Source organism: Penaeus chinensis, chromosome 31, assembly GCF_019202785.1.
Source record: "Penaeus chinensis breed Huanghai No. 1 chromosome 31, ASM1920278v2, whole genome shotgun sequence".
In the NCBI taxonomy this organism is placed as follows: domain Eukaryota; kingdom Metazoa; phylum Arthropoda; class Malacostraca; order Decapoda; family Penaeidae; genus Penaeus; species Penaeus chinensis.
In genome coordinates this window covers 26,397,670-26,407,669 of record NC_061849.1, presented here as the reverse complement: position 1 = coordinate 26,407,669, position 10,000 = coordinate 26,397,670, and the positions used below count along the sequence as shown (strand labels likewise).

General features: G+C 34.0%; 1 protein-coding gene across 3 annotated transcripts in view; it reads right to left on the bottom strand.

The window, feature by feature from the left end:
- Positions 1–10,000, bottom strand: part of LOC125041625 (GATOR complex protein WDR59-like) — a 47,870-nt gene that overhangs the window by 916 nt on the left and 36,954 nt on the right. For all 3 annotated transcript variants that reach the window (XM_047636682.1, XM_047636681.1, XM_047636684.1), the window contains 5 exons: positions 3,133–3,215; positions 2,570–2,671; positions 1,355–1,451; positions 883–1,036; positions 1–579 (listed from right to left, as the gene is read on the bottom strand). The exon at positions 1–579 is cut by the window's left edge and continues 916 nt beyond it. In XM_047636682.1, the coding sequence (XP_047492638.1) occupies positions 443–579; positions 883–1,036; positions 1,355–1,451; positions 2,570–2,671; positions 3,133–3,215 (573 nt within the window). In that variant the 3' untranslated portion in view covers positions 1–442. The remainder of the gene's footprint in view (positions 580–882; positions 1,037–1,354; positions 1,452–2,569; positions 2,672–3,132; positions 3,216–10,000) is intronic.

The following is a 10,000-nucleotide window of genomic DNA, read 5'->3' as shown; positions in this document are numbered from 1 at the left end:
ATTTTGTTTCATAATCAGCGCAACAATACACTCAGAGGTTATAAAACCTGAACGATAAAAGGAAAAGAATATACATACAGCAAATTTCAAAAGAACATAAAGCTTTTCTCTCTAAGATCATATATTTGTTGGCTATAAGAACTATGTACCTCTCATCAGTTTCCTTAGCTGTATCAAGAAAACTCAATTTAAAACTTAATTAGACATAAATGATTGTTTTCAAATTTCTTATCTGCCTTTTGTTGAGGAAAACAAATTAATAAAGGAGGGACCATATTATTTCATGAAGTATGTTTAATTTCCTTACCTGTTACTTTTCTTATAGAAAAATATATCATATTAATTACTGCCAAAACCCCCACACTGAAGAGGACTTTGCCACAGCTTCCCATCAACCTTATGTGTTGGGCCACTTCTATGTTTGGCAATTATGATGCTATCATCATTTAAAGAGGTGATCCATTTCCTTAATGCAATCACAGCCACATCCAGTCGGACACTCGTTGTGATCACGAAACCATTCAAGGATGTGGTATGCATGCCCACCATGGCCACATACCACACAGAAGTTGCTTGCTCCTGTGGACAATTGAGAGCATTTGAATTGTTGTGGATGTGGTGGTAATGGTTACTGATAATGAGGTTAGAGATGATCATCAACATTTAAATGGTAAAGGTTAAAAATGACCATCCGTGGTCCACAACTCTACATAAACAGAATTCATTTAGACTTATGTTCGAGGTAAAGGTATATACTGCCAAAAATAGTGGGGAAAAAGGAAAAAACTCACTAAGCAAAAACATTTTAAAATCCCAGTCAAAATCAACCAATTGCAGGGTAAAAACCTTTCAACATGGACAATGTAGGACCCTCCTACCCACCTTTTACTGCAACGTGGCAAATTGAACAGCTGAAGGAAAAGCAGCGGCAGTATCTGCACTGAGGTCCCTTGGCCGACTGGCCACAATGGACACAGTCAGTAGGAAACTCAACACCCTTGTGAGCTGGTGGTTGAGCTTGTAAATACTTCAGAACCTACAAGAGAAACACAGTTACAACTTACATGGGGAAAATTTGTAACAAATACTGCCAATCTACCTGAGGGTGGGTGGTGGTGGTGGTGGTAAGAATACTGCTGCTGATGATGACAATGATGGAGACAAAAATTTATTAACCTTTAAAATCATATTCATATCAAGAAAAAGTCTAACCATAAATGCTCAGAAAACAATGGAATTATGATTAATAGAAAAATAGTAAAATAAATCAAAATCTATGCCATAGTCCTGTTCTTTTTTTTTTCTTTTTTTTTTTAACATACTCTAAAAATGCTTATTTAACTAGCACACTCACCATTGCCCGCTGCTTGAGGAGGCCCCATCGGTAAAGGATGTCTGCATATGCTCTGCGCAGTTCATCATACTGCTGGCTCCGGCTGCAGTCAAGAAACCTGGCAGTGAAAACAAAGGGATATATCTTAGATACAAAAAATGATATGAAGAAAATATTGATCTCCCTTTATCAATATAATGCTCTAAACTTTGCTCTGTTACTCTCTCTTACATGATGACAGAGATATGGCATCATTGTGGTAAACCAGAGTTCCCCATTTTTTAATAATGAAAAATACAGCTGATACCAAACTGGTCATGGATATCTCTTTGTAAGCTTAAGTGCAATCTTGGAGAGGTTTTTTGTCCACTGCCTTGTTTCTTAAGAATACTGAGCAAGCATAAACCCTCTGATATCATTTAATTGGGTACATGTAATCAGCAAGTGTTAAATCTCATCCTATCTTTATGTCACTCTTAGTCTCTAATCTAACTCTATCACCATCACTCTTACTGTACCTTTTTATTACACAGCTCTATTTATTTACTACACTTGCTCTCTTATCCAGCTCTGGTGTTCTCTTTGTTCACTTTCTGCTTTTATACTACACTGCTCTTACTCAACTAACCTGCTCTATCCTTCTCTTGCTCTCACTCATTTCTATGTTACTCTCACTCAATAATTCAACTTTAATGTTCTCACTCTTTCTCGCTCTGATAAATCAATCTGGCTTTCATGCACTTTCCCTCAATCCTACTTGCTCCTTCTCAATCCCTTTCATTCTCACTTTCATCCTTTTCTCATCTTTTTCTCACTTCCCACTCCCTCCTTCTCTATCCTACTCCCTCTCTTATAACTACTTATTCATTTATATATTTCCTACTCCCCACTCCTCCTTCTCCATTCCACTCCTTCTCTTATAGCTATTTACCCTTATTCAACCTCCCCATCACTTATTACTCACTTTTGCCCTCTTCACTTGCCTCTCTTATCATCTTCATGTTCTTTCCTTCTCTCCTACACCCCCTCTCTTCCTTTATTCCTCTCTTCTCCTCTCCAACCTACACCTAAACCTCTCTGCCTCCTTTCCTCCCTCCAACATCACTCACTTCTCCTTCCCTCTTTCCCCCATCTGCTTCTACCTCCCCATTCTTCACACTTCCATCCTGCCTGCCCTTCCATCCTGCCTGCCCTCTTCTCTCTAATCCCTCTCCGACACCCACCCTCATTACTCACTTGGTTGAGTTCCTGTGCAGGGTGTCTGTGGCCTCAAGAACAGGGAGGTCCATCTCCTGAGGTGGTCGTGAAACTTCCGACAGGGATCCTTCTGAGTTCGATCTGTTACAGGATGTGGTGATGAGATGAAGTTTTGCCTTTTGGAAGCTAGTTCAATTTGGAATAATAATAATTCGGGCACTTCCTAAGTCTACAGATACCTTTGGAATTGTACTAGCGAGATTAAAACTACTTCTGGAAATATACTTATGATTTTCAAATTACTTATATCAGTTTAAAATAGCTTTTAGAAATAGTCTTGAAATTAAAACTGCTTTCATTATGACTTTTGAAATCACATTTCCAAATTTAAATTCACAAATAATTCTGGAAATTGACTGGATTATTGCATTTGCTTTTAGAATTACACTTTCAAATGGCTTTTGAAAATGTGTAATTTTTTAATTACCTGACTTCGAAATAACATTTCTAGAACAGCTCAAATCAGAATAATAATAACTATGACACCATCACTGGTCACAATAAACATCATAAACAAAACTTTCTCTTCTTCTCTGACTCACCTGTTATGTCTGACCATACAAAGGTCCCAGCCCTCCAGACTCATGTTGAGGCCATGAATGGTATTGTATGGTGAACCTCCAGTCTGAAATGTCCAATCAATCATTAAGGTCTCTCTTTACCACGAGACAAAACAACAGACAAACTAGTCAAGAGCACTACATTGATAAACGTAACTGATTTATTCTTCTCTCTCTTTTTGGAGGAGTTAAAATTTTTCTGTTAATTATTGCAAACAAAAAAAAAAAGAAAAAAAAGAGAGCTTTTAATTTTTAGCAAGTCTTCCAATAACACTATCATGGCAAAGCCTTTCTATTTTAGAGAGAAAATACACACTTTATATGAAAGCAAGCAAGTTGGGAGCAACAGATTAATTCTCTTAATATAATCATATCTTCAATGAGCTGGACATCATTGACAAACAGGTGATCAATGATTAGTTCACAGCAAGCCACAGGCACAAATCAGAACAAAAACAAAAACAGTTGCACGCTTACAAAAAAAGAGACTCGTGTTATTTTTGTTCCACATATACCTCTCTACTGTAAATTTCTTCATGATACAGGAATATATACTCTTTTTAATTTTCTTTCCTTTAGTTTACACACTTTTGGTAATTTTCTGTAACACTTAAATAGAAAAAAGAAAATGGGAAAAAAGATACAAAATAAATAAATAAATAAACAAATAAATAATTAAACAAATATACACATATAAATATGTATGTGTACATACATGTGTGTGTGTGTGTGTGTGGGGGGGGGGGGGGGGGTGGACGAGCGCATATATATATATATATATATATATATATATATATATATATATATATATATATATATATATATATATATGTATACACATATATATGTACATATATATGTACATATATATGTACATATATATGTACATATATATGTACATATATATATGTATATGTATATATGTACATATATATGTACATATATATATACATATATATATACATATATATAAACATATATTTATATACATATATATAAACATATATATACATATATATAAACATATATATACATATATATATACATATATATATATATATATCAGAAAAAATATAATGTTTGCTGTTGTTCTGTTTTGTGAAATATCCCTACAGAGATGGCTCCACTAGTGCTCTGCCATCGAGGAGTTAATTAGTAGCCTTTATGACCCAACCTGATTTCCCCTTTCCTTGTATTCTGTCAAAATGTTTTTTTTTTTCACTACTGCCATCAATATCAATGCTTTACTATAATCACAAATATTATCATTATCATAATGTTATTTACATTACCAATAGCCACATAAGATAACAGAGAATATTTCAGAGAATATGTAGTAGTAGTAACTGATTTCTCAGTAATTAAGCACTTGTAGAGTCATCTCTGTGTAAAAAAAAAAAATCATAAATTAAACTTACAGTGGGCATGTACATACATCCCAGTAGCACTGGGTTAATAAAGTTAATCACTCATCCATTGCAGACTTTAAAGAAATGCATTCTACTAAAACACTCTACATACAGAAGGTGACAGCTGACTGGTTATTCATATACTTAAAATAAATAATAACAAAAATATAATATTAACAAAACAAATAAAAAAAAAAAACATTATAAAACAATCCACTTAACCTATTGCCACTGGGAACATGTAATGTCCACGGTGATTATGCTTTGTGAAATATGTATGCTCACACATGGCTCCACAAGTGCTCCGCCACAAAGGAGTCAATTAGTAGGCCCTACAAGACCTCACCTCATTTGCTCTTTTCTTGAGTTATCATAAAAAATGTTTGTTTTCCGTATTGATATTAATGTTGATGCTGTTATCAGTATTGCTGTCATTATAATTATCATAATGTTGTTAATAATACTACTATCAATACAAAATAAAAATATTTCCAAAAATCAAGGAATATCCAAAAAATAATAATATAAAATTTAATTCAGGATGCATTCAACTGGGGGAAACTCAAAGGAAAACGCAAATCAGACAAACTACCCAGTGCCAAGTCTAACATTTGTGTTGAGGGGGAGGTGGGTAAAATATGAGAAATTCAACTTATACTGGGAAGGGGAAAAGATAAAACTGTTTTAGGTCAGCAAAGATAATACAAGGGAAAATGAGTCTTTATCATATATAATATCCATTTTTACAATAAGAATGCACATAAATATGAACAACTAATGCATATATCATTGATAAATGGAAAATATGTTTTAAAGGAACCAAGCAATCTAACACACCAAGCAAATTCAAATCCACCTTTGCCATAATATGGTATGCACAGAAATTTAAATTAATGACATATACTTCCATATAGACATCAGAGTCATGAAAAACAACCATATTATTCTATGACAAAATTTATATTTTTGCTCCTTCCCCATCTTATCCACCACTTTCTTCTTCTCTTTTTTTTCCACTACTTTTTCATTTTTCCATTCCATTACCTTTGCCTTCTTCTCCTCCTCCTCCTCACTTTTCCCCCTACTTTTTCTTCTCCATCTCCTTCTCTCCTTCCTTCACCTTTCCTATTTCATTCTCCTTCTCTATTTCATTTTCTTTCTCTCCCTCCTTCAACTCTTTTTTTGTCATTTTTCCTTTTCCTGCTGCTCCTCTTACTTCTCTTGTTTTTCCTTCTCTTTCTTTTCCTCTTCACCTTCACATTTCTATCTCTTAAGTAACTATTATCGCTCCTTCCCCATCTTATCCACCTCTTTCTTCTTCTCTTTTTCCACTACGTTTTCATTTTTCCATTCCATTACCTTTGCCTTCTTCTCCTCCTCCTCACGTTTCCCCCTACTTTTTCTTCTCCATCTCCTTCTCTCCCTCCTTCACCTTTCCTCTTTCCTTCTCCTTCTCTATTTCTTTTTCTTCCTCTCCCTCCTTCAACTCTCTTTTTGTCATTTTTCCTTTTCCTGCTGCTCCTCTTACTTCTTTTGTTTTTCCTTCTTCTCTTTCTTTTCCTCTTCACCTTCACATCTTCATATCTCAAGTAACTGTAAACAACTGTTATCACTCTCTTTTACTATAGGTTGTTGTTAAAGTACTCTATACAGTAATAATGATAGTGGCAGTGATAGTGACAATAGCAATGCTAATGAAAAATATAATGATCATAATGACAATTATATTTACAATACTGTGAAGAACATAATAATGACAATGATAAGAGCAATAATAGTACTAATTATAATGATGTGATGATGAAATGACGCCGACATTCACATTTCAATAACAAGAAAAAACACTAATAAAAACACCAATGACAATGACTGATAAAGACCGACTATGAAAATGACAAAAGCAAACAAGCTACTAAGGATATCATATCCAAGCATGACCCAGCATAAAGCATATTTACTGCTACTACCACAAACCATGTGACTACAATGATGGAGTCTAAAGTTTGGATTAAGTCGTCTGTAACTTATTTATTAACCAAAACAACATCTGCCCTTCAATTAAATTTTGCAGATCTATTACTCAGATTACAACTTTGTATAAATTCTTACATCACAATATACAGGTAATCACTAATTATTAACTCCAACTAACTAATTATTAACTGTCACCTTCACCTGGTGATGGTGGTAGCCTTGTGTGAAAGTCCTACACATAATCATTCATTCACTCAATGACTAATCTGTTTATCCTTCACCTCCTTCTCCGTATCTTGACATTACATCTCCTTCCAGATGATCTCCAAATCAAATTTCTTTCTCTCAAGTTTTTCAATTCTTCTATTTTGATCTTTTTAACCCTTTGTACTTATATTGTAATATTTTGTAAATTGTGTTGTGCACAGATAGCTCCATGAGTCCTCTGTCAGAAAGGAATCAATTGGCATATACGACTGTTATCATCATTAGTAATATCATGATTATTATGTCATTAAGCAACAGAAAAAAAATAATAAAAAAGAATCTTCCTGAAATTCATGGAAAAGGGTAAATAGGTGAGATAAGTAGACGCAGTAACTGACTCTGGTGACAAAGTATTTATGGAGTCATCTATAATTAATCTTATAAATCACAGTGGACATGGCAGTTATGTCATGCCATCCCAGCACAAAGGATTAAGTCATCCTAACATTTCATCAGAACTATAAACTTTTCCTTTTGTTAATCTGCATTATCTAAGCTTATAAGCATGATAGAGATGTCGTTAAAAAGAACATTTTTGTGCCCCTTTTCTTTTTTCCCTATGCTAATTGTACAAATAACATCAACCAAATTATTAGATTCTTATGATCATCATCACTGTTACTTCAATTATAAGCAATCTCATTGTCATTATCATTAGTGTTACCATTATTAGACAGCAGAAAAGTAATGATAATATCTTATCTTTATCATTATACTATTCACTACCATTATCATTGTTATCATCTCGTTATTACCACTCATGACTGTAACAATAACAATAATGATTGTGATGTTACATGACAAAAATATTCATTACTCTTTCACTCTGACTCACTCTTACTGGCTCACATCTCATTTTCATTTACTCTTGCTCTGTCATTCACTCTTCCTTACTTGTACATTCACTCCTCCTTATTTGTATTCTTATTCATACTCATTCTCAACATTCTCCTTCACCCTCTTTCTCAATATTTCTCAGTCTGTACTACTAAAACCAATAGCCAATATAAGGTCAGCATGACTACAGTATATACATCAATATTTGTCTACAGTTGGTGTTTCTCCAATAATGACTTTTATATATACTTTCATATAATAGCATTATATAATCTCAGTGTCTATGACAATGTACTTCAGGTAAGATACACTGAAATGGTTAGGTTTATTAACAATTAACAAACAAAAAACACAGCCAATGATGGAGTAATAATCATTAATAGTAATAATAATAGCACTAGTAATAGTGGTTGTAATAGTAGTAGTAGTAACAGTAGTAGTAGTAATAGTAATACTAATAGTAGTAGTAGTAGTAGTAGTAGTAGTAGTAGTAGTAGTAGTAGTAGTAGTAGTAGCAGTAGTAGTAGTAGTAGTAAATGTTGTTGTAGTAATAGAAATAGTAATAGAAATAGTAATAGAAATAGTAATAAAAATAGTAATAGAAATAGTAATAGAAGTAGTAATAGTAATAATAGTAATAGTAATAGTAATAGTAGTAGTAGCAGTAGTAGTAAGTAGTAGTAAGTAGTAGTAAGTAGTAGTAAGTAGTAGTAAGTAGTAGTAAGTAGTAGTAAGTAGTAGTAAGTAGTAGTAAGTAGTAGTAGGTAGTAGTAGGTAGCAGTAAATAGTAGTAGTAGTAGTGGTAGCAGCAGCAGTAGTAGTAGTAGAAGTAGCAGCAGTAGTAGTAGTAGAAGTAGCAGCAGTAGTAATAGAAATAGTAATAGTACCAAAAATAGTAATAGTAATAGTAACCATAACGGTAACAGTAATAGTAATAGTAATAATAACAGTAATAGTACTAATACTCATATTACTAGCAACAAACTAATTAATAATAATAATAAAAATAATAGTAATGATAATAATAACAATAACAAAATTAACAATAATAACAATAATAATAATAATGTATTATAATTATAATAATAATAATAATAATAATAATAATAATAATAATAATAATAATAATAATAATAATAATAATAATAATAATAATAACAAAAATAATAACAATAACAACAAAAATAATAACTACAACAAAAATAACAAAAATTTAATAATAAAACAATAATAATAATAATAACAAAAACAACAATAAAAAATAAGATGATAATGATATTGATATTGATATTAATATTAATATTAATATTAATATTAACATTAACGTTAACATCAAAGTCAATAGTAATACCCACATTAATATTAATATTAATATAAATCATAACATCACCATAACCTTTTTTTTTTGACAAAATTACCCAAAATAAAATAAATGTCCTATTTTCAACCTATTTTACCTCATTCCCTCTCCTTCCCTCCCTCTCTATTTCTCTGCTGTTTCCTCTGATTCTCTCTCTCCCTTCCTCCCTCTTTCCTCATCATCTCTCCTCTCCTCCTCTTCCCTGCTTCCCTTTCCCTTCCTCTTCCCTTCATCCTTCCTCCCTTTCTCTCTCCCTTTCCAATACAGCTTCCCTTCTTTATTCTCATTCTACATCTCTTTCATTCTTTTCCTTTCCATTCTTTATTTATGTATCTATTTCTTCCTTCCTTCTTTTTCTCTTCCATCATTATTTCCTTCCCTCCTTATCCTCTTTCTCCCTACCTTCTTGCATTCATTCTTTCTTTCTTTCTTTCTCCCTTATCCTCCCTACCCCCTTCCTCCCTACTCCTCCCTCCTTCTCCCTCACTTACTCACTCACTCACTCATCGTCTCTCCTCTCCTCTCTTTTTCTACTTCCCTCTTTCCTCCTTCCTCCCTTCCTTATTCCCTTCAGCTTTTCTTTCTTCCTTTCTTCCTCCTTCCTTTCTTTTGCCCTCCCTCCCTCCCTCCTTCCTTCCTTCCTTCCTTCCTTCCTTCCTTCCTTCCTTCCTTCCTTCCTTCCTTCCTTCCTTCCTTCCTTCCTTCCTTCCTTCCTTCCTTCCTTCCTTCCTTCCTCCCTCCCTCCCTCCCTCCCTCCCTCCCTCCCTCCCTCCCTCCCTCCCTCCTTCCCTCCTTCCTTCCTTCCTCCATCCTTCCTTCCTCCATCCTTCCTTCCTCCATCCTACCCCCCTCCATCCTACCCCCCTCCATCCTACCCCCTCCTTCATATCCCCTCCTTCTTACCCCCCTCCTTCCTACCCCGCTCCTTCCTTCCCCCCTCCTTCCTTCCCCCCTCCTTCCTACCCCCCTCCTTCTTACCCCCCTCCTTACCCCCATCCATCCT